The 23,300-nt window shown below is 44.9% G+C and overlaps 2 protein-coding genes across 4 annotated transcripts in view; both read left to right on the top strand.

The window, feature by feature from the left end:
* Positions 1-3,494, top strand: part of endouc (endonuclease, polyU-specific C) — a 35,554-nt gene extending 32,060 nt beyond the window's left edge. For all 3 annotated transcript variants that reach the window (XM_080191368.1, XM_080191369.1, XM_080191367.1), the window contains one exon: positions 461-3,494. In XM_080191368.1, coding sequence (XP_080047494.1) covers positions 461-724 — 264 coding nt within the window. In that variant the 3' untranslated portion in view covers positions 725-3,494. The remainder of the gene's footprint in view (positions 1-460) is intronic.
* A 6,496-nt stretch (positions 3,495-9,990) lies between these two features.
* The window catches only part of polr3b (polymerase (RNA) III (DNA directed) polypeptide B), a 93,282-nt gene continuing 79,972 nt past the window's right edge, over positions 9,991-23,300 (top strand). The window contains exons 1-8 of the mRNA XM_080191366.1: positions 9,991-10,098; positions 13,167-13,199; positions 14,871-14,927; positions 15,024-15,088; positions 16,876-16,951; positions 17,842-17,942; positions 18,029-18,120; positions 19,572-19,689. Coding sequence (XP_080047492.1) covers positions 10,027-10,098; positions 13,167-13,199; positions 14,871-14,927; positions 15,024-15,088; positions 16,876-16,951; positions 17,842-17,942; positions 18,029-18,120; positions 19,572-19,689 — 614 coding nt within the window. The 5' untranslated portion in view covers positions 9,991-10,026. The remainder of the gene's footprint in view (positions 10,099-13,166; positions 13,200-14,870; positions 14,928-15,023; positions 15,089-16,875; positions 16,952-17,841; positions 17,943-18,028; positions 18,121-19,571; positions 19,690-23,300) is intronic.

Below are 23,300 nucleotides of genomic sequence, written 5' to 3'. Positions count from 1 at the left end.
CCCCGTGTCCTCTGGGTGCTCTGGTTTCCCCCTCACTCCGAACTTGTGCAGGTTAGGTGCGAAATTGCCTCTTCGTGTCAGGGGGATCAGGAGGGTAAATATATGAGGCTACGAGGATAGGGCCTGGGGTGGGATTGTTGTCAGTGCAGGCTCTGCGCTGCAGATTCTATGATTCAGTGTGTCTGCGTGGGTTTCCTCTGGATGCTCTAGTTCCTCCCACATCTGAAAGACGTGCTGGTTAGTGTGCGTTGGCCATGCTAAACTCTCCCTCGGCGTACCCGAACAGGCACCGGACTGTGGCAACTCGGGGATTTTCACAGTAACTTCATTGCAGTGTTGTTGTAAGCCAACTTGTGACACTAATAAATAAACTTTATAGTATTAAGTGTGGGTTTGGGTTTGTGTCTGTTGTCAAGTAGAATCTAATTGAATTTTGTTTCCTTTTGCTGGGTTTTCACAGCCCGATGAAGATGACCACGTCTTGAACCTTCAGTTCAGCTGGAAGGAGATGGTGAAGCCAGTCGGCAGCTCGTTTATCGGAGTCAGCCCCGAGTTTGAGTTTGCCGTCTACACCATCTGCTTCCTCCAGTCGCAGGCCAAGGTCTCCCGGGACCTGGTGATGGTGGATGAGTACCATTTGCAAATCGTCGTGTATCGCCACGGGAAGTACATCGGGTCCTCCTACCCAGTCCTGCTCAGCAGCAACAACACACCCTTGGAGTGAGCCCCCGGCAGTGCTGGTGTGCTGCCCAATCTGCTCAGTTAGCATCCGTCCAATATTCTTCAAGTCCCTGTATGTCGTGCACCAAATTACCGCATGTTTCGCCAAGGCCTCAGTTAGTGAATTAATTTGTTACAAATGCTGGAAAAACTCACCCCGTCTTGCAGCGTCTGTGGAGAGAGGGACAGAGTTAACAGCCAGAATTTTACCACTGCGCCCGCCACGGGAATCAGAATGGGTGACAGACGGACAGAATGGGAGACAGACTGTCCCGGGATGAGCGAGGCTGTAAAATCCCAACCCTTCAAGCCCAATGTGACTCTTATTCGGAACTGGGTCACGTTGGACTCGAAACATTAACTCCGTTTCTCTCTCCTCCGATGCTGCCAGACCCGGTGAGATCTTCCAGCTCCTTGTGTATTTACTTCAGAGTTTCGGGCTTCTGCTGTTTTTTTTTTTCGCTTTTATGGAATTGATTTGTCGCTGTGCGAAAGACAGCTCGGAACCCGCCTCCGAGTTAAAAATCCAGTTGCCCTTTTATCTCTGGAACAATGTTAGGCGTGGAATTCATTTCAAACGTTGTCTAAGTGCCTTACGCTTCTGATAATCAACACATTCCACACAATATCCTTTAAACAACAAGGCTGGCTTGTTGAATTTAATATTTTATTTTACCACTCCTTTTTTTAAATATGCTGCAGTTTTGAAAGTTGCAGAAACTGCAGTATAAATTAGTAAAGTCTTTGTGAATTCTGTGGAGTTTTAAGAAAATTTAGGGTCACCCACTGCCACTCACATTAATATAACCAGGTTTTAATATCCATTAGAGTGCAGTCAGATAACCCTCTGTAACCAGCTGGATTAGAAATATTTGTTTCACTTCAAGTGAAGTCAGTGCTTTATCTGACCCAGCGACCGGAAGTTTTCGGATAGATTGGATGTGAAACTCAGGCATGATTGTAAACTGGGAGAAATTTGTTTTCTCTCAATTCCGTGTTGGAGTGCCAGAATTTTACCGGCACACCTGCCACGATTCCGGGGGCAGATGAGGTTCGGAGAACGACATTCTCCATTGGCCTCGGGCGGAATCGTACGAACCTCGGGCAGACGTGCCGGCAAAATTCTGCCCGAGGTTTTTGCCAATCTGAAACAGACCCACAGCGATTTATTAGTTTGTGTTTATATTTTGTGTTTCTAGCTGTTGGCAAGCATTTGCTTTTAGCTTCATGTAATTTATCTGCTTTAACCAATGAAGTAGTCCATGATTTAAGGGTTAACCCTACTTTAATAATCTGTATGATTTGTTCCATAGTCTGTGTACTAGTATTAATGAAATTATTTGTACTGTGTTTGAACTTAAAACTCCTATAGTTCAAACCATTTAGAAAGCACACACTTTTTGATATTTCAGTTGGCCTTTTAAAACTAACTCAAGTTTTATGTATGTTCGTGTGGAGTTTCATTTGGTCCCCTTTGACAGTTTCTGAGTCACTGAGGGGTGAGTAAAGTGCCTTAAACTTTTTCTTATGAACTGTTCCTGCAGTTTGAGATGGAGTGAGGGTGAATGAAGCTCGGAGGGGGCTCCCTTCCTGTTCAGAGGCAGGGAGGTTTTGACTGCAGTATCGGAGCTGGCTATCGTGTAAACTGCCCTCCTGATCAGTAACTTTTTCAGTAGCTTATCACCTCGCATGCTGAGCCTCCCAAGAGTTGCTGAGGTTTGAATCGGTGTCTGAAGTTTAGTTTTTGGATGTTTTGCTGAAAGATCTGTGCTTAAGGATGATTGGGGTTCAATCAAGCTGGGCTGGGGGTGATTAAGTTTGCCCCAACCCAAAACTCGGGATTTTGAAAATCTTGAAATCATCCCTCTGCACAGCGGATCCGCTCCTGTTACACTCCCAGGACCCTCTGATCCTCACTCCCGACTCAGATTCTTTTTTTAAGATGTCAATACTTGGGTAAAACCTGTTTGACCGTCTTCACTGAGGCTGTTTCAGAAAACATGCTGCTTTATAGAATGTTCTGTTTTTATTTTAACCGGATGTGCCTGTGTCTCACACTCCTCGCTCACTTTCATATTTCAATGTTTGAGTTTGAAAAAAAAATGCTTCACTCCTGTTAAAGTTTAGTCTTTGTTTTCCTAGAACCCTGAACACAGCAGCTGTGTTGTGTATGTTAATCTGAAAGGGTTAATTCCTGAGTAACGTTGGAGGATATTGGAATGAGTGAAATGTTGGTAAACATAGTTCGGGGCTATTGAAAGTTTTATCCTCTTGTCCCGCGCACTAAATAATACACAGTGTGGTGGCTCAGTGATTAGCACTGCTGCTTCACAGTGCCAGGGACCCAGGTTTGATTCCGGCTTGGATCACTGACTGTGTGGAGTCTGCACGTTGTCCACGTGTCTGCGTGGGTTTCCTCCAAGTGCTCCGATTTCCTCCCACAGTCTGAAAGACGTGCTGGGTAGGTGCATTGGCCCTGCTGAACTCTCCCTCAGTGTACCCAAACAGGCGCCGGAGTGTGGTGACTAGGGGATTTTGACAGTAACTTCATTGCAGTGTTAATGTAAGCCTACTTGTGACACTAATAGATAAACTAATACAGAGGTTCTCGTTATTGTTGCTGTTTGTCGTCAGCCAGCTTTCATTCCTCAAAGTTCAGCAGAATTATGCAACGCTTATTTGAATAAAGTTTACTCTGCAAATAGTAACGCTTCCCAATTCTGAAATGCAAGTTCACCTTTTTATAAACTTGAATAAAGTTTGCTATAAACATATTGATCTTGATTTTTGCTTTATTTCTATACAGTTGTTTGAGGTTTTGGGACAGTAATCGGCTAAGATGTAATAACTTGCCTTCATTGTTAAATCTCCACTCCTGAGAACAGCTCGAAGTACTGCACAGCTACTTTTCAAACCACTAATACTACAACATAGACAAATAGTGCACAGTAAGATCCCACAACAGCAAAACTGATGACTGACCAGTTTTGACTCTGTTTTTATGGAGTTGATTGAATGGGAAAGGTTAACTAATACATTGGACTCTTGTCTCTTTGAATCAGCCTCTCTGTCTTTTACATCCATCAGGGCAGCCAAGCTAAGTGCTGGGATAGCACCCAGCTAGAAAAAGGCAGCTGTAACAGTGCGGCACTCCCTCAGTAGTGACCTTCTGACAGTGCGGCACTCCCTCAGTAGTGACCCTCTGACAGTGCGGCACTCCCTCAGCACTGACCCTCTGACAGTGCGGCACTCCCTCAGCACTGACCCTCTGACAGTGCGGCGCTCCCTCAGCACTGACCCTCTGACAGTGCGGCGCTCCCTCAGTACTGACCCTGTGACAGTGCGGCACTCCCTCAGTACTGACCCTCTGACGGTGCAGCACTCCCTCAGCACTGATCCTCTGACAGTGCGGCACTCCCTCAGTACTAACCCTCTGACAGTGAGGCACTCCCTCAGTAGTGACCCTTTGACAGGACAGCACTCCCTCAGTAGTGGCCATTCAGCCCACCTGCTCTCTGCTAGTGTTTATGCTCCATGTGAGTCTCCTCCGAATCCTCATCATGTAACCCTATCAGCGTATCCTATTACTTTCTCCCTCGGTGTTTATCCAGCTTCCTCTATAATGTATCTGTTATTTACATAACTACTCACTGCCGTGGCATGTTCCACATTCTCACAGCTCTCTGGTTACAGCAGTTCTTCCTGAATTGGGGATTGGATTGATACGTGGCTGCAAATGAAACACCATCTTCCTTCTGTCAATCCCTGTATTTTGGTAAATTTTCTCGAATCTCCATGCTGGCTCCCGCTTCCCTGCCCAGTTGATTGCGGTGGCAGCTGCGAGTTTCAACTTGTTGCAGACCATAGAATTTACAGCACTGAAGGAAGCCATTCAGCCCATCGAGTATGTTCCCACCCTCTGCAAGTGCCGTTAGGCTAGTTCCACACCCCTCCCCTTTCCCAGTAGCCTTGAATCTCCAGTTGCTTATCCAATTTCCTCTTGAAAGCTATCATAGAATCCCTGCAATGCAGAAGGAGGCCATTCAGCCCATTGAGTCTGCACCGACCACAATTCCACCTAGGCCCTACGTTAATATGTAACCTGCGTATTAACACTGCTAATCCCCTGATACTAAGAGTCAATTTATTATGGCCAATCAACCTAACCTGCACATCTTTGGACCATGGGAGGAAACTGGAGCACCAGGAGGAAACCCATGCAGACACAGGAAGAACGTGCAAACTCCACACAGACAGTGACCCAAGCCAGGAATCGAACCTGGGTCCCTGGCGCTGTGAGTCAGCAGTGCTAAGCACTGTGCCACTGTGATTGACCCTGCCCCCACTCCCTCCAGCAGTGCATCAAGACCATAACAATCCGCTGCCTAAATATCTTTGCTCAGGCCTCTTCCATTCTTTCACCATTGTCTGTGTCCTCTTGTTCTCAAGCCTTCCACCAATACTTTCCACCAAAACTTCTTGTGTCAAACCTGGTATTAATGTCACTGCCTGATAATCACCTACGGTGAGGAAGAGACACTTTACGCTGACCTGGAACTGACAGTCTCAGAGGACGGTGGATGTGAGGACTTGGTGGAGATGAATTTGTTCAGAGACAGACAGGGCTTTCCTGGCCAAAAATACAGGATGGGTTCAATGGGCCAAATGGCCTCTTCCGTGCTGTTCTGGAGTTAATAACAGCACAGGAGGAGGCCATTCAGCCCATCAAATTCCATGTCAGCTCACTGCAGAGTAACCCGGTCAGTTCCACACCCCTGTTCGATTCCCATAGCTGTGCAGTTTTATTTCCTCCCAGCACCCATAAAATTTCCTTTGAAATAATTGATGTTCCCACCACCCTGGTGGGCAGTGAGTTCACGGTCGTTCACATGTGGTGTATGAAAGAATTCCCCCTCACCTTCCCCTGTATATCTTTCCCAAAACCTTAAACTTATGTCTCTGAGTCCTCATACCATCTGCTAATGGGAAGATGTTTTCTTGCTGTCCACCTTTATTTTAATCTCGTGCGCCTGGAACAAATCTCCTCTCAGTCTCCTTTGCTTGAAGGAGAACATCATGATGGGCCGAAGGGTCTCTTGTCGTGCTGTCTATGACTCTGAGTCTACGATATTTTAACAATATCAACATTTCCATCCCAACCTTGTAACTAAACACCCTCATCTGTGAAAGCCTTCCGGTAAATACCCTCTGCGTCCCTCTCAAGGACCCTCACATCCTTCCTGAAGTGCGGTGACCAGAACTGAACACGATTCTTTAGTTGTGACCTAAGCAGAGTTTAATGACTCAATGTCAGTGTCATTCCAGCCATAACTAGGAGGTATCAAGAATCGATCAAGTTACACATGCCAGACTAACTGTGTCAGATGGAAGCTGGACATACTCTTCCAGTAATTGTATATCATAATAAGACCACCATCCAGAATTAAACACTAATCCCTGTTATTGATACCATGCTGTTATTTTTACTGAGACTGAGGACTGAAACCGCTGCTAATAATAAATTCACAAGTAACAAGCAAACGTCCCTCATCTTCCATTTCAATAACAACACCAGGTTAAAATCCATACCACCTTTCGCAGTCTACGTATTGGTTGAGTGAGGTTCAACAAGTACAAAGCACACCTAGGGATACCTGAGAAAATTCCTCCTACACCAACGTCCCTCATCTTCTATTTCAATAAGAAGTCTCACAACAACAGGTTAAAATCCAACAGTCCTACATCAGGATACTCTCCTGATGAAGGAGCAGCGCTCTGAAAGCCAATCCACCTAACCCGCACATCTTTGGACTGTGGGAGGAAACCAGGACACCCGGAGGAAACCTGCACAGGCAGGAGGAGAGTGTGCAAACTCCACACAGACAGTGACCTGAGGCTGGAATTGAGCCTGGGACCCTGGCGCTGTGGGGCAGCAGTGTTAACCACCGTGCCATCATGCCTCCCCTTTTGCAGCAAATGAGTGTAAAATGAATAACTAATCCAAATAGTTGTTTAAAAACCCTGGTGAAATTGGAATATTGTTTCCCTTCCTGGGAGCCACACTGTAGGAAAGACTTGAAGAACTTAGTGAGGGTTAGGGTTAGCTGATTTACTCGAATGGTTGCAGGAGTTGGTTTAGTTCAGTTGGCTGGCCAGCTGGTTTGTGACGCCAACAGCGTGGGTTCAATTCCTGTACTGGCTGAGGCCCCAACTTCACAACCTTGCCCCTCGCCTGAGATATGGTGAACTCTCGGGTTAAATCACCCATCAGCTCCCCCCGTCAAAGGGGAGTCCAGCCCATGGCCATCTGGGACTAATATGACTTTACCTTTACCTTGCCTTACCTAATGGGTGGCGCAGTGTTTGGCACTGCAGCCTCACAGCACGAGGGATATGGGTTCGACTCCGGGCCTGTGTCACTGTCTGCGTGAAGTCTGCACATTCTCCCCATGTCTACGTGGATTTATTCTGGGTGCTCTGGTTTCCTCCTACAGTCCAAAGATTAGGTGGATTGGCCATGCCAAATTGCTCCAATGTGTCAGGGGGACTAGCTAGGGTAAATGTATGGGGATATGGGGATAGGGCCAGGTGGGATTGTGGTCAGTGCAGACTCAATGATCCCAACGGCCTCCTTCTGCACTGTGGAATTCTATGAATGAGAGATTTCAGTAATGTGGAGAGACTGGAGAAGTGAGGCTTGTTGCTTAAAGAAGAGGCCTCCCATCCATTGACTCTGTCTACACTTCCTGCTGCCTCGGAAAAGCAACCAGCATAATTAAGGACCACACGTATCCCAGTTATTCTCTCTTCCACCTTCTTCCGTCGGGAAAAAGATATAAAAGTCTGAGGTCACGTACCCACCAACTCAAGAATAGTTTCTTCCCTGATGCCATCAGACTTTTGAAGTACCTATCACGCACTAAGTTGATCTTTCTCTACACTCTAGCTATGACTGTAACACTACATTCTGCACTCTCTATGAATTGTATGCTTTGTCTATATAGTGCGCAAGAAACAAAACTTTTCACTGTATGTTAATACATAGAACCATAGAACATTACAGCACAGAAACAGGCCCTTTGACCCTTCTTGTCTGTGCCAAACCATTTTTCTGCCTAGTCCCACTGACCTGCACCTGGACCATATCCCTCCACACCCCTCTCATCCATGTACCAAGTTTTACTTAAATGTTAAAAGTGACCCCGCATTCACCACTTCATCTGGTGGCTCATTCCACACCCTCACCACTCTCTGTGTGAAGAAGCCCCCCCTAATTATTCCCCTTAAACTTTTTCCAATAATAAATCAAATCATATCAAATCAAATCAAGAGGAGGATACGAGGAGATTTGATGAGGGTTTGCTTTCAGCCAGGCTGGAAGATCCCATCAGTGGGAACGGCTGGAAAATTCTGGCCTAAATCTGACTGGAGAGATGGTGGTACTGTGGTAATGTCATCTGGAGGCCTAGGCTATTACCATGGTTGCTTGTTTTTTTAAGACAGCAAGTTATTATGATCTAGAATGCACTGTCTGAAAGGGTGGGGACATTTTGATTTGATTTGATTTATTATTGTCACATGTGTTTTGTTTCATGCGTGCTATGCAGACAAAGCATACCATTCATAGAGAAGGAAAGGAAAGAGTGCAGAATGTAGTGTTACAGTTACAGTTAATGTGAGGTAGGTCTGTTCAAAAGTCTTATGGCAGCAGGAAAGAAGCTGTCCTTGAGTCGGTTGGTACGTGACCTCAGACTTTTGTATCTTTTTCCCAATGGAAGGTGGAAGAGAGAATGTCCGGGGTACATGGGGTCCTTAATTATGCTGGCTGCTTTGCTGAAGCAGCGGAAAGTGTAGACAGAGTCAATGGATGGGAGATTCAAGATCAACTGTAACCTTCATATGGGAGTTGGATAAGATCAACATATTCCAAGTGGCTAATGTTAAACTGGAGGTAGTAATTATTTTAGGATTTGAAATAGGGTTACCAACCCTTCAGGGTTGGCTGGGATCCTCCAAGAATTGAAGGTTAATCTCCAACACGTTGCTGTGTGTGAGAAAAGTCACCAAGACATTAAAATAATGATTGTTTTTATCCTCATTTCTTTGAGCATTTCTCTTTTCCGGATATTGGAGATGAGGGGGAAAAAGGGAAGTTTGAGTAATGGTCAAGCAACTTCCAATTGGGTAGTGAGTCTTTTTGCTTTCTGATTGGTGGTGGAAGGCCGTGTGTCACAAGAATGGATGTTGTCAACTTTGACACAAGGTCATTTGGACTCTAAATGTCAGCTCTTTTCTCTCCTTACAGATGCTGCCAGACCATTGACATTTTCCAGCATTTTCTCCTTTGGTTTCAGATTCCGGCATCCGCAGTAATTTGCTATTTATACAAAGGTGGACGTGTTGGGTGATTAATGGCTGAAGTGTGGGGACAATTCTTATGACGAAATCTCCAGAAATATATTTGATCACAGCTGCATTAAGTTTGATTCCAAAATAAGGAGAATCAAATCCCGGTGGCACAGTGGTTAGCACTGCTGCCTCACAGCGCCAGGGACCTGGGTTCTATTACAGCCTCAGGTCACTGTCTGTGTGGAATTTGCATGTTCTCCTTGTGTCTGCGTGGGTTTCCTCCGGGTGCTCCGGTTTCCTCCCACAGTTCAAAAATGTTCAGGTTAGGGTGATTGGCCATGTTAAGTTGCCCCTTAGTGTCCCAGGATGTGTAGGTCAGGGGGGATTAGTGGGTCAGATATGTGAGGTCATGGACATCAGGTGCAGGGTAGCCCTTGATGGGATACTCTGTTAGAGGGTTAGTGCAGACTTGATGGGCTGAATGGCCACTTTCTGCAATGTAGGAACTCTAATTCTAAAACAAACATTGATTGCTGCAGGTTCAGCGGTGAGAGGGCGCAGGGAGGGATTGGAAACAGGGAAACAGGGGGAAATAGACAGCAGGATGGGAAAGGTACCTTAAACACTCAGAGACTCTGCACTGACGGAGGGGCGGAGAATGGGCGGGGCCTGGAGGGACACTGGGGCGGGGAAAGGGGCGGGACCAGGAGGAGCGGCGGGGTGCGGCCAATGTGCAGGGGGCGGGGACCAAGGGCATGGGCGGGGAATGGGGCGGGGCAGCCCCGGATAGGGGGCGGGGCAAAGAAGGGCGGGGTCAATGGGCAGTGGGGGCGGAACCAGGAGGCGGAACGAGGGGGCCGGACCGTTTCTCCCGGCGCCCGGGATTCCAGCCGGACGGTTTTGCCCGGGGAGTGGGTTCCGGCCGGTCGGGCTGGGGGGGGCGGACACGCGGGGGCCATGGAGTTTCTGGAAGCGGAATTCGGGAATCTGGATGCGGGAACGCTGGCGGCACCGATCCGGGCGGTGGAGGTGAGGGAGGGAGGGAGGGGGGGGGGTAGGGGTGAGGAGGGGGTAGGGGAGGGGTGAGGGGAGGGGTGAGGGAGTGGGTGAGGGATGGTATAGGGGTGAGGGAAGGGGTGGAGATGATGGAGGGGGAGGGGGAGGAGATGATGGGAGGGGGTGGGGGTGGAGATGATGGAAGGGAGAGGGGAGAGAGGGGAGGGGGGAGGCAGGTTCAATCAAGGTGCTTAGGAGGGAATTAGATGATGATTTGAGTAGAAGCAATGTGCAGGGGGCAGGAGAATGGTACTGTGTCATGATGCTGGCACGGTGGCACAGTGATTAGCACGGCTGCCTCACAGCGTCAGGGACCCCGGTTCGATTCCCGGCTTGGGTCACTGTCTGTGTGGAGTTTGCACATTCTCCCTGTTTCTGTGTGGGTTTGCTCCAGGTGCTCCAGTTTCCTCCCACAATCTCAAAGACGTGCTGGTTAGGTGCATTGACCATGCTAAATTCTCCCTCAGTGTACCTGAACAGGCACCGGAATGTGGCGACTAGGGGATTTTCACAGTAACTTCATTGCAGCATTAATGTAAGCTTATTTGTGACTAATAAATAAACTTTAAACTATAGCTGTGACGGGCCAAATGGCCTCTTTCTCTGTACCAATTTTGTGAATTGAATCTTTGCCCTTTTTGTGGCATCAACAATCTCTCTTTACAATTGCAACTTTATTGCAGTAAAGTGTCCCGAGTGTAAATCAAACACAGTTTGATACTGAGCTGTATGTGCAACTGTTGGGCTGGTTGACCAAAAGCCTCATCAATTAGATAGATTTTAAGGAATGATTTTGAGGTGATGAGGCTGCAGGAATCACTTCCAGATGTTATGATCCTCAAAGGGACCAATAAAAAGAGATGAATCTGCAGTCAGAAACAGGGGCATTTATAATAGGGAACAAAGAAATGGTGACCAATTGAATACATACTTTGGTTTCGTCTTCATAAAAAAACGATAGAAATAATGTACCCAAAATGTTGAGCTGAGCAGTGTTTAGTGAGAGGGAGGAATGGAAGGAAATCAGTATCAGTAGAAAAATAGTGTTGGGGAAATTGATGGAAATCAAGGCGCTAAATCCCCAGGGCTTGATAATCTACATCGCAACGTATTTAAAGAAGTGGCCCAAAAAATAGTGGATGCATTGGTAGTTATCTTCCAAGATTCAATAAAGTATGGAACAGTTCCTACAGATTGGAGGATTGCTAATATAATTTCACTATATAAAAGGGATGGTGGAGAGAAAGCAGGGATTACAGCTTGACATCAGTAGTGGGGAAGATTTTAGAGTCCATTCTCAAAGATCTTAAAACAGATATGGGTGTCACTGGCTGGCCAGCATTTATTGTCCATCCCTAATTGTCCTTCGAGGGCAGTTGAGGCGTCAACCACGTTGCTGTGGTTCTGGAGTCACATGTAAGCCAAACCAGGTAAGGACGGCACATTTCCTTCCCTAAAGGACATTAGTGAACCAGATTGGTTTTTCTGACAATCGACAATGGTTTCATGGTCATCAGTAGATTCTTAATTCTAGATAATTTTCATTGAATTGGAACTCCACCATCTGCCATGGCGGGATCTGAGCCTGGGTCCCCAGAACATTAGCTGAGTTTCTGGATGAATAGTCTCGTGATAATACCACTAGGCCATTGCCTAGTCTGATGTGGATAAATGTGACGTTACCCACTTTGGTCGCAAAAGCAAGAAGACAGATTATTATCTGAATGGCTATAGATTGAGAAAGCAGAATGAGCAAAGAGACTTTGGTATCCAGTTGCTGAAAGTAAGCATGCAGGTGCAGCAGGCCAATGATATCTTGACCTTCATAGCAAGTGGATTTGAGTACAGGAGTAATGACATGTTGCTGTAAATATATATGGAGCCTTGGTGAGACCACTCTTAGAATATTGTGTGCAGGTTTTGTTGTCCTTATCTGAGGAAGGATGCTCTTGCCTTAGAGGGAATGCAATGAATGTTTACCAGACTGATTCCTGGGATGGCAGGTCTGTCATATGAGGAGAGACTAAGTCGAATAGGATTATATTCGTTGGAGTTTCGAAGGAAAATGAGGAGAGATCTCATAGAAACTCCATATGTAAAATTCTCCATAAAGCTTTAGGAAATGTTTCAACTGTGCAAGTTTTACTTCAACAGGCTTTTAAAGTATTTTGATTAGACCACACCATATAATAGAGGCGTTGGAGAGGGTGCAGAGAAGATTTACAAGGATGGCGCACTGGTTAGCACTTGCTGCCTCACAGCGCCAGGGTTCAATCCTGGCCTTGGGTCGCTGTCTGTGTGGAGTTTGCACATTCTCCCCGTGTCTGTGTGGGTTTCCTCCGGGTGCTCAGGTTTCCTCCCTCAGTCCAAAGATGTGCAAGTTAGGTTGATTGGCCATGCTAAATTTCCCATTAGTGTCTCAGGATGTGTGGGTTGGGGGAGTTAGAGGGATAAGTCCTCGGGATTTAAAGGGAGAGGGCCTGGATGGAATCACTATTGAAGAGTCAGTGCAAACTTGACAGGAAGAGCGGCCTTTTTCTGCTTTGTAGGGATTCTATGAAATCTAAAGCTGCACATATCAGGAAAGGATTGACAGACTGTGCCTCTTCTCTGGAAAAGAAGGCGGCTGAGGGGGGTGACCTATTAGAGGTCTTTAAAATTCTGAAAGGTTTTGATGGAATGTATACAGAGAATGTTTTTTTTCTTGTGGGGAAAAGCATAACCAGCAATTGTCAATAGAAGAGAGTCACCAAGAAATACACTCAGGAATTCAGAAGAAACTTCTTCACCCAAAAATGGTGAAAATGTTTAATTTGCTTCCAGCAGGAGTGGTTGAAGTGAATAGTTTTGATACATTTAAGGCGAGGGAACCAAGACAATGTGTGAGGGAGAAGGAAATATAGGGGTCTGATGGTAAATTTGGGTGAGAAAAGATGGGAGGAGGCATGAACTAGTTGGGCTAAATGGCCTGATTTTATGCTCTGTATCCTCTTTAATTCTGAGTGCAAGTATTGATGTCTCTTTTCTGTTCCATTTTTCAGGAAAAATGGAAGCTGCTGCCTGCCTTTCTGAAGGTATTATTGGAGGTTTCTCTCTCATTGCTTTTGTGTTTTTGAAAGGATGCCAATACCTATGTTTAATTGTTTCTGTGATTATAGGAATGTATAACTCCCCCCATTCAGCCCACAGGCTACGTAACTGGGCTGGTGGATTGAACTGAGCGGGATGTGGCTTTCTGCTTCTGCTCCATTCGGTGCAGCACACGTTCCACTGAATCTTGTTAGGTTAAGTGCGCAGATACAACAGGCAATAAAGAAGGCAAATGGCATGTTGGTCTACATAGTGAGAGGATTTGAGTATAGGAATAGGGATGTTTTACTGCAATGGTATAGGGTTTTAGTGAGGTCACAGCTGAAGTATTGAGTGCAATTTTGGTGTCCTTATCTGAGAAAGGATGCCCTTGCTATGGAGGGAGTGCAGCGAAGATTTACCAGGCTGTTTCCTGGGATGGCAGGTCTGTCATATGAGGAGAGACTAAGTCGGTTAGGATTATATTCACTGGAGTTTAGAAGAATGAGTGGGGATCTCATAGAAATCTATAATATTCTAACAGGATTAGACAGGGTAGATTCAAAAAGAATGTTTTTAATGTTGGGGGAGTCCAGAACTAGGGGTTATGGTTTAAGAACAAGGGGTAAACTTTTTAGGATTGAGGTGAGGAGAAGCATCTTCACCTAGTGAATGGTGAATGTGTGAAAATCACTACCACAGAATGTTGTTGAGGCCAAAGAATTGTGGTGATATTTCAATAAAAAAAATACAGTTCTTGGGAATGAAGGGATCAAGGGATATGGGGGGGCAGGGGGATCAGAATATTGAACTTGATTCAGCCATAATTAAAATGAATGGCAGAGCAGGCTCAAAGGGCCAAATGGCCAACTCCTGATTCTAGTTTCTATGTTCCTATGTAAAAGGATTAAGTTGTGAGAGCAGACTGAATAGTCTAGGCTTTTATTCCCTGGGGTTTAGGAGGTGCTTAAGATGTTAAAACGAGTTGCAAGGCTTGATGGAGGAAGCCTATATTTTGTAGTGCAAGTGTAACCTTCATGTTGGCTAAGCCACCCAGGAGTGACAGCAGGAAGCATAAAGGGAAGTGGGAATTTGGGACTCTTTTCCCCCATCCTTCAGAAATCTGTGGATGCTGGGGTAATTGAAAAATTCCGAGATGAAATTGCAGTTGTGTTGGATTAGTGCGCCAAATGTATGGGCCAAAGGTGGGTGAATTGAATTGAGGTGCTGATCACTCGGATGCTCGTAGAATGATAGAGTAAGCTCAAGGGGCTGAATGGCCTCTTGTTCCTAACGTTCCCAAGCGCCACTCATTTATTTAAAAAAAGCTATTTCTCTCAGGAGTTGTGATGCAGACTCATAGGACAGGAGGGAGCCATTCAGCCTATTGCATCTGTGTTAGTACTAGTTTTTCCATTGGAGTGACCTGCTTCAGTCTCAGGCCTTTTCCTGTAACCTTTTATCATCCATATCCAGTTCTCTTTTAAATCATGTAGCCCCTGCCTGACTCTCCCCTTGTAATAATTCATTCCACATTCTAATAACCTTCCCTCTACATTGACACACATTTTTTTAAATGTTTGTCCTTTCTATTCTGGAATCCGCTTGATTTATTATTTTAATTATTCCATGGGTTTCTGTGTCTGAAGAGTTTTAAGTTTCTTTGTTCTTTGCAGGTCAAAGGCCTGGTGAAGCAGCACATTGACTCATTCAACTACTTCATAAATGTCGAGGTAGGAACGTCAGTGATAAACGGCGTTGCAGCTCTGCCCTTCAGTCTCACCCAGCACCGACTGTTCTGCTCACTGCCTCTTCCCCTTTCTCCGTAGATCAAGAAGATCATGAAAGCCAATGAGAAGGTGACCAGTGACGCTGATCCAATGTGGTATTTGAAGTGAGTGCCAAGGGCTAATTGTTTTCCAAGGAGAGTGATCTTTACTTTTGTTAAAGTTCAGCCACATCATGTGAAGTCACAGTGCAGAAAAAGGCCATTCAGCCCATTGAGTCTGCATTGACCACAATCTACACAGGCTCTTTGCCCATAAACCTTCATATTTACCTTGCTTATCCTCCTGACACAAGGGACAATTTATCATGGCCAGTCAACCTAATCTGCACATCTTTGGACAGTGGGAGGAAACCAGAGCACCCGGAGGAAACCCACACAGCCACGTGGAGAACGTACAAACTCCACACAGACAGTAACCCGAGGCCGGGTTCCTGGCACTGTGAGGCAGCAGTGCAAACCACTGTGTCACCATGTTGCCCCTGTAAGCCAGACCGGCTGCTCCATTTCCTAAAGGGCTGTAGTGAACCAGTTCGGTTTTTAATGACAATCTGCTATAGTTATTCTAAATTTATCTATTAATGAATTTAAATTCCCCAGCTTCATTGTGGGATTTGAAGGCTTGGTTCCACGCATCAGCCCAGGCATCTGGAACACTAGTCCAGTAACATAACCACTGTGCGGTCACCTGGTAGTGCAGAACATTGTTGAAAAGAGAGATGTTGCTGAAGCTTTTTATCTTGACTCATCAGGACAAATGCATGGATACCAAATTTCAAACAATCGCAACAAGTTATAAATCCCTCATTTGGGTTCTGATTGGTTGGCAACTTGATTCTGATTTGCTGAGGCATTGCCATGGAGAGAACAGCTATAAGCTCCCCAAACTCCAGATAATTCAAAAAAGTCACAAGGCTTGAACATATTTTGTCCGCAGAGAATGGGTTCTTGTGTATAAATGTATGTCGCTTCTAGCAAGTGGAATGGAGCCACATTATGAGCTTGACTGGTTGTTAGTGTAGCTATTAGCACAATCTAAACAATCAGGATTGTTCAGAAAGTGCTGCCCAATTGCAGAATCATTATCAAACAGTTGATGTTTTGTTTTGGGTTTCGCGAGTGCGAGCTGGCTGCGTATGCTCTGTTCTCTGCTGATTACAAATAGCCAGTGGAGCATGCTGTATGATGCAATCACCCAGTTACTGGGACTTGCAGCCTGCATACTGGCATCACACTGACACTGAAATTCACACGTGAGTGGGTGATTTTCTGTGTCCCAGTCAATATTTATCCCTCAAGCAACTTCACCAAATTCTCTGGGTCATTTATCTAACTTTGTTAGTAGGCAACGAGATAAACGACATAGAGAATATGTTTTATGAAGATTTTTATGGGCAGCATGGTGGCAGAATGGTTAGCACTGTTGCCTCACTGTGTCAGGGTTTGATTCTAGCCTTGGATCACTGCCTGTGTGGAGTCTGCACGTTCTCCCCGTGTCTGCGTGAGTTTCCTCTGGGTGCTCCAGTTTCCTCTCTCAGACCAAAAATGTGCAGGTTAGTTGGATTGGCCATGCTAAATTGCCCCTTAGTGTCCCAATACTATATGTTAGGTAGATTAGCCATGGTAAATGTATAGGGTTACAGGGAGAGGGCCTGGGTAAGATCCTCTCAGAGAGTCAGTGCGATCTCGATGGGCTGAATGGCCTCTTCTGCACTGTAGCAATTCTATGGTTAAAGGATAAATATTGACTGGGACACAGAGAAACTCTCACACTCCTCTTTAAAACAGTGCCATAGAATTTTTGGCGTCCACCTGAGGGCAGAGGGGTCTTGTTCAAATATGTGCAGCTTTGTTTCTGTTGATGTTTCTTTGAACGAAAAATCTGTTTGTTGCAGATACCTGAATATTTACGTTGGAGTCCCAGACGTGGAAGAAAGTTTTAATGTAACCAGGCCTGTTGCTCCACATGAGGTACAATGTGAAATTCTTCTCAATGGCAGTGTTCTGATTTGTGGCTGTGGGCGGTTTTTTAATTAATTCACTGGCAAGACCAGCATTGGTTGCCAATCCAGAATTACGCTTTGGAAAGGTGATGGTGAACCCGAGTTTTGAACAGCTACAGTCTGTGTGGTGTAGCAATAATGAAGGAATGGCCTATATATTTCCATACTGTGTGTGTGTGGGGTTGTGTGTGTGGGGGTGGTGGTAGGCGGGGTGGTGGAGGGGGGTAGGCCTACACTGGATCAGACAAAGCATACAGTACATAGAGAAGGAAAGGAGAGAGTGCAGAATGCAGTGCTGTTCTTGTATCGCTTGGTACATGTCCTCAGACTTTTGTATCTTTTTCCTGACGGAAGAAGGTTGAAGAGAGAATGTCCAGGTGTGTGTGGCCCTTAATTATGCTGACTGCTTTTCTGAGACAGTGGCAAGTGTAGACAGGGTCAGTGGGTGGGAGACTGGTTTGAGCAATGGGCTGAGCTTCGTTCACGACCCTTTGTAGTTTTTTTGTGGTCTTGGACAGAACAGGGTCCATACCAAGCTATGATACAACCAGAAAGAATGCTTTCTATGGTGCACCTGTAAAAATTGGTGAGAGTCGTAGTGGACATGCCAGATTTCCTTAGTCTTCTGGGAAGTCTTGTGACTTTGTCCAGTTTGCTGTGATTAACGGTTCTATTCAATTCAAAGTTTTCGATTCAGCAGTGCGACTACAATTGAGAAGTAATGATGCTGTTCGCAAGTGTTGCAACCGTCCTGTTCCCACATAACAAACAGTGCTCCGCACTTGTAGCCAGCCTGCTAACCCTTCCTTGCAGTGACTGAATGAGTGACTGCTGTTTATGTATAATTTCTGTGTTCAGTGTCGCCTGAGAGATATGACGTACTCTGCCCCAATAACAGTGGACATTGAATACACAAGAGGAAGTCAGCGAATAATCCGCAATGCTTTACCCATCGGCAGGTAACCAGAGCAATCTAACTAAAACTTTCACCCGTGTGGGATATTTTCTTCCTAATTGCTAATATTTGATCTTGTTTCAATGGCAGGATGCCTATAATGCTGCGCAGTTCTAACTGTGTGCTTACAGGGAAGACCCCAGCAGAATTTGCAAAACTGAATGAATGTCCCTTGGACCCAGGTAATTAATGCTAATCCACACAACTGGAATTTTCACCTGTATATGTCGGAACTCGGTGAATCCCACTCATTCATTCCTGCTTAAGTCATGCACAGTTTCTGCTCTTGATTGCAGTAGATTGTCTCCTCTTGAGGGCTTGTCAATGAAGAATTGAACAGTTTAGGCCCATACTCTGGAATCTAGAAGAATGAGGGGAGATCAAATTAAGGTGTATAAAATGATGAAAGGTATGGATAAAGTGGATGTGGAGCGGTTGCTCCCTCTTGTGGGACATTGTAGGACGAGAGGTCATAGTCTTAGGATAAGGAGTAGCAAATTTAAAAGAGTTGAGAAGAACTACTTCTCCCAAAAGGTTGTGAGTCTGTGGAATTCGCTACCCCAAATGTGGTGGATGCTGGGACAGTGAGTAAATTTAAGCAGGAGTTAGACATTTTTAATTGCTTATGGGGATGAGGAGAATATCGCCATGATCGAATGGCGGAGCAGATTCGATGAGCTAAATGGCCTAATTCTGCTCCCTTATCTTATGAACGATAAAGTTCACGAGCCTGTTTCATGAGATGAAAGGATCCTATGGGGAGAGATTGAGTAGACTATATTCCCAGGGGTTAGAAAGATTGGGAGGTCAGCTAATTGAATCATATGAAGTTCTTAAAGAGCTTGGCAGGTTAGGTGCTGAGAGAACATTCTCCCTCACTGGAGAATCTATAACATAAGGCCCCAGTCGCAGAATAAGGGATCGGCCATCCAATTCTTCATTCGCAGAATTGTGAATCTGCGTAATGACAACAGTCAGAAATAGATGTAAGCCAAAGAGAGAACTGTTTGGACAAGTGAATGGTCAAATATGAGGGTTTTAAGGAGGAGAAGAGATTGAGAGAGTTATAGATTGGATAATGACGAAGTTGGGAAATAACAAGTCAGCAATGAACAGTATCCAAGGATTTGGGATGACAGAATGTAAGGAAGAACAGGGATTGGGTGCAGTGCTATGAGCTTTCTTGGAAGTGGCACTAGGCTGATGGGGTTCCACTGTGTAGGTGGGCAGGGCTGAAACTGATGTTTTGTGAATAAGGTTTTTAACTGTTGTTATCGCCAGAAGGATTGAGGAATGGAGAAACCAGTGCCGCTCGTTCTGTATTGCGTTTCTCGCATTTCTCAAACAGTACAACGCACTTCACACGCAGTGAATTGTTTTGATATAATGTCTTATGTAGGCAAAGGTGGCACAGCAAGATCCCAGCAGTAGAATAAGTAGTTAGTAGATATTCGCTGCTGTTAGGTGAGGGTGCATTGTTTGCAGGGAAACTGAAAGGATTCCCTGCTTTTCAAATGGAGACAAGACAAATGGAAGGAATATGTATCTTTGATAGAGGTATTTTTTAATGGAATATTTTCCCACAAAATCTGAAACTGAGTAAGTCTAATTAAATCTTTATGGTCTCTTACAGGCGGCTATTTCATTGTTAAAGGTGTCGAAAAAGTGATTCTCATTCAGGAGCAACTTTCAAAAAACAGAATAATTGTGGATGCAGATCGGAAAGGAACAGTTGGTGCCTCTGTAACTAGGTACTGTGTCCAGTCATCTAAATTAAATTAGAACAGTAGAAGTCAGAGTCACATTTACTAATGAATGAGTTGTAAATCTTTAAATATTTAAATTCCTATATGTATTACAATTTAGTATTAAATCATCAAAAATGACAAGCGGTACATTTGAGCGAATCTGAGTGCATAGGGGCGGCATGGTGATTCACACTGCTGCCTTACAGCGCCAGGGACCCAGGTTCGATTCCTGGTTTGGGTCACTGTGGAGTCTGCACGCTCTCCCTGTGTCTGTGTGGGTTTCCTCCAGCTTCCTCCCACACTTCAAAGATGTGCGAGTTAGGTTGATTGGCCATGCTAAATTGCCCCTTAGTGTCAGGGGGATTAGCAGGGTAAATATGTGGGGCTACAGCAAGAGCGCCTGGGTAGGATTTTGGTCAGTGCAGACTCGATAGGCCGAATGGCCTCCTTCTGCTCTGTAGGTATTCTATGATTCTAGTTATCAGAATTGCGGAGATCACTATATTCATTTGAACATTGTCAACAAACTGTAACCATTCAAGCAATCTGAGGTATTGGGTCCGGAGTTGAAAATTCAATGATTGTGTGATGCATCGCCCTATGGGACGGGTGCTGTTTCTTCTCGCATTGGATGAGGAAGGCAGCCAATAGCATTCACCTCACTGTCATTAAGGGCGGAACAAGAAAAGTTTTAAAGTTTATTTATTATTGCCACAAGTAGGCTTACATTAACACAGCAATGAAGTTACTGTGAAAATCATCCAGTCGCCAGACTCTGGCACCTGTTCGGGTACACTGAAAGAGAATTTATCACGGTCAATGCACCTAACCAGGACATCTTTCAGACTGTGGGAGGAAACTGGAGCACCCGGAGGAAACCCACCAGACACGGGGAGAACAGGCAAACTCCACACAGTGACCCAAGCTGGGATTTGAACCCAGGCCCCTGGTGCAGTGCGGCAGCAGTGCTAACCACTGTGCCGCCCCAAATATGTACAATTTGAGAAAGAAGCGCTCATTTTAATTTTTGGCATGAAAGGATTTCATCAGTCCGTGTATGGGGGATAATTTACTTTATTGACCACAGGCCATTGAGAACCATTTTTGGTCCATACCAGGGGATTCCATCATTAGCTGCAAGTTGCCTGTAAAGATGGACGTTGATATTACCAGTGCATGATTATGAAATCAAGTATTGGAGATTGAAGCAGCATGCTAACATGGATACCTTGTTGAGATTGTCATTTCAGCACAAAACCGAATCACAAGACCACTACGTTTAGACATTATATTTCTCCGACGTAGAGAATGTCCAAATAATATTGTCTCAGGTGCAAAAGCACCTGGAATGACCCGGTAATGGGCAGGGTCATGGACATGGCTTTAGGAGGAACATCATTGGGCAAACAAAAGAAGAATCCTAAATTTAGACCTTATATAATGAGGGAACTTGAATTAATTGTCCAAAATAAAGTGTTGCTATGGGAGATCAGGGCGATTAGCCCTCCATGCTTACTAAAGCCAAATCCTGGATCTCTGGTATAAGGGTCATCCAGCTATAGTGTGGATGAATGATCTCACACAAAGCTGGGGCTTGACTCACAAATAGAAGAAAAAGTGTAGCAATGCCAGTCATGTACTAGGATACAGAATACACTGCCTCTACAACCACTTCACCCGTGGGATTGGCAATTAAAAAACCTTGGCAGAGGATCCATATCGATTTTGCAGGACTCATTGAAAGTGACATGTTCTTTGTCCTGATGGACAAAGTAGCCTGATGTCAGGATGATGAAATCCACCACAATGGAAAGAATCATGGAGGAGTTGGATGAGTTGTTCACAAGATTTGGACAGCTTGAACAACTAGTCAGTGATAATGGAATGCAATTCGCACCCCAGGAATTTGTGGATTACCTTGACAAGAATGGCACATAAGGACTGCCCCATAACACCCATCCACTAACGGATTAATGGAGAGACTATTACAGTCACTGAAACATGCCATCAATGCGTCAAAAGGAGAAAGTCCATTATCCAGAAGACTTTCTCATGTCCTATCGGAACACGACTCAGGCCACCAGACAAAATTTCACCTGCAGCGTTGTTCCTGAGAAGGAAACTGAGAACTAAATTTGATCTACATCTGACCTACTGCAATAGAGCAACAACGACAAGCATAAGTTACTCGCTGTGAATGAACATGGAAACTGAGGAGCTTTAAACAAGCAGAAAGAGTTTTAGTGAGAAACTGCAAGTGAGAAGCGAGTACCTGTAACCATTCTAACTATGACATGTTGGAAGGGAATCTGGTGGAGATGCATGGATCAAATCCTCATTTCAAAAAGTGAATTAATGGAGACAGTCTCAGAAAGGCTTATGTTAGACACCCAAGGTTGTGAAATCACTGAACCAAGGATTATTACAGAACCAAATTCAAATTCAACTCCAGTGGAACAAACAACATTTCTGGCAGCTGAAAACAAAGCAACTTCACGAATGAAATACCCGATATTCTTGAGGAACAGGTTACCGAAGATGTCAAAGATCAGACTCTAAAAACATCTAATATATAACAGATTACATTTCTATGTATTATCAGGGGAGTTGGGAGCATATTTGTAATGTCACTGGACTACTAACCCCCCAGAGGCCCATGGGTTCAAATCCCATAGTTGGAGAAATTTAAATTCAGTTAATAAATCTGCAATTGAAAGCTAGTCTCAGCAACGGTGACCATGAAACTATCAGGACTTATCTTTATTGAAGGAAATCTGCTGCCCTTACTGGTCTGGCCTCCATGTGATTTCAAACCTACAGCAATATGGTTGATTCTCAACTGCCTTCTGAAATGGCCAAGCGAGAGACACAATTCAAAGGCAATTAGGGATGGGTGACAAATGCTGGTCTTGCCAGCAATGCCCACATCCTATAGAATAGGACTTTATTTTAATACTTTCCTAAGGCGAGTGGGAGTGAGGCAAGACGTATTTTGGGGCAGTGTTAGAGGAGGGAGCCTGTTTCCCCTTGTGCTAACGTCTTTCACCTCAATCACCACAATAATTCAAGTTAAAAATATCATTAACTATTGATGTTAATCCTTTGCCTAGTGACATGTTTTGTGTTTATCATTAAGCCTGTGGCACCCACTATGAGTTTAACTGCATCAGGACATTACCCTGCAGCTCTTGTGTGCAGTTTGTACGCATTGTGAAGGAGAATATCTTTAATGTTAAATGGATTTTGATCTGATTTTAAAATAAAGATGCAGTTTAGTTAAATAATTACTTTTGAAGGCCCCGGATCTTTTTCCAAAGAAAATACACATCTTTTGAGTGTTTTCTGTTCCGTCTGGAGCACCAGTAAGACAAAAATGGAATATGTAGGCTAATAAAAACATATAATGCCTTGCTTAGATATTCTACACTGTCCAATTCCTGTGGGAGTGACAGTGGACTGTAGACTGTCCAGGTGCTGTGGGAGTGACAGTGGACTGTGCACTGTCCAGGTGCTCTGGGAGTGACAGTGGACTGTGCACTGTCCAGGTGCTGTGGGAGTGACAGTGGACTGTGCACTGTCCAGGTGCTGTGGGAGTGACAGTGGACTGTGCACTG

The sequence above is a fragment of the Carcharhinus amblyrhynchos genome, chromosome 6, assembly GCF_965287045.1.
Source record: "Carcharhinus amblyrhynchos chromosome 6, sCarAmb.v2.hapA, whole genome shotgun sequence".
NCBI classification, from domain to species: Eukaryota; Metazoa; Chordata; class Chondrichthyes; order Carcharhiniformes; family Carcharhinidae; genus Carcharhinus; species Carcharhinus amblyrhynchos.
This window is presented reverse-complemented; position numbering and strand designations above follow the sequence as displayed.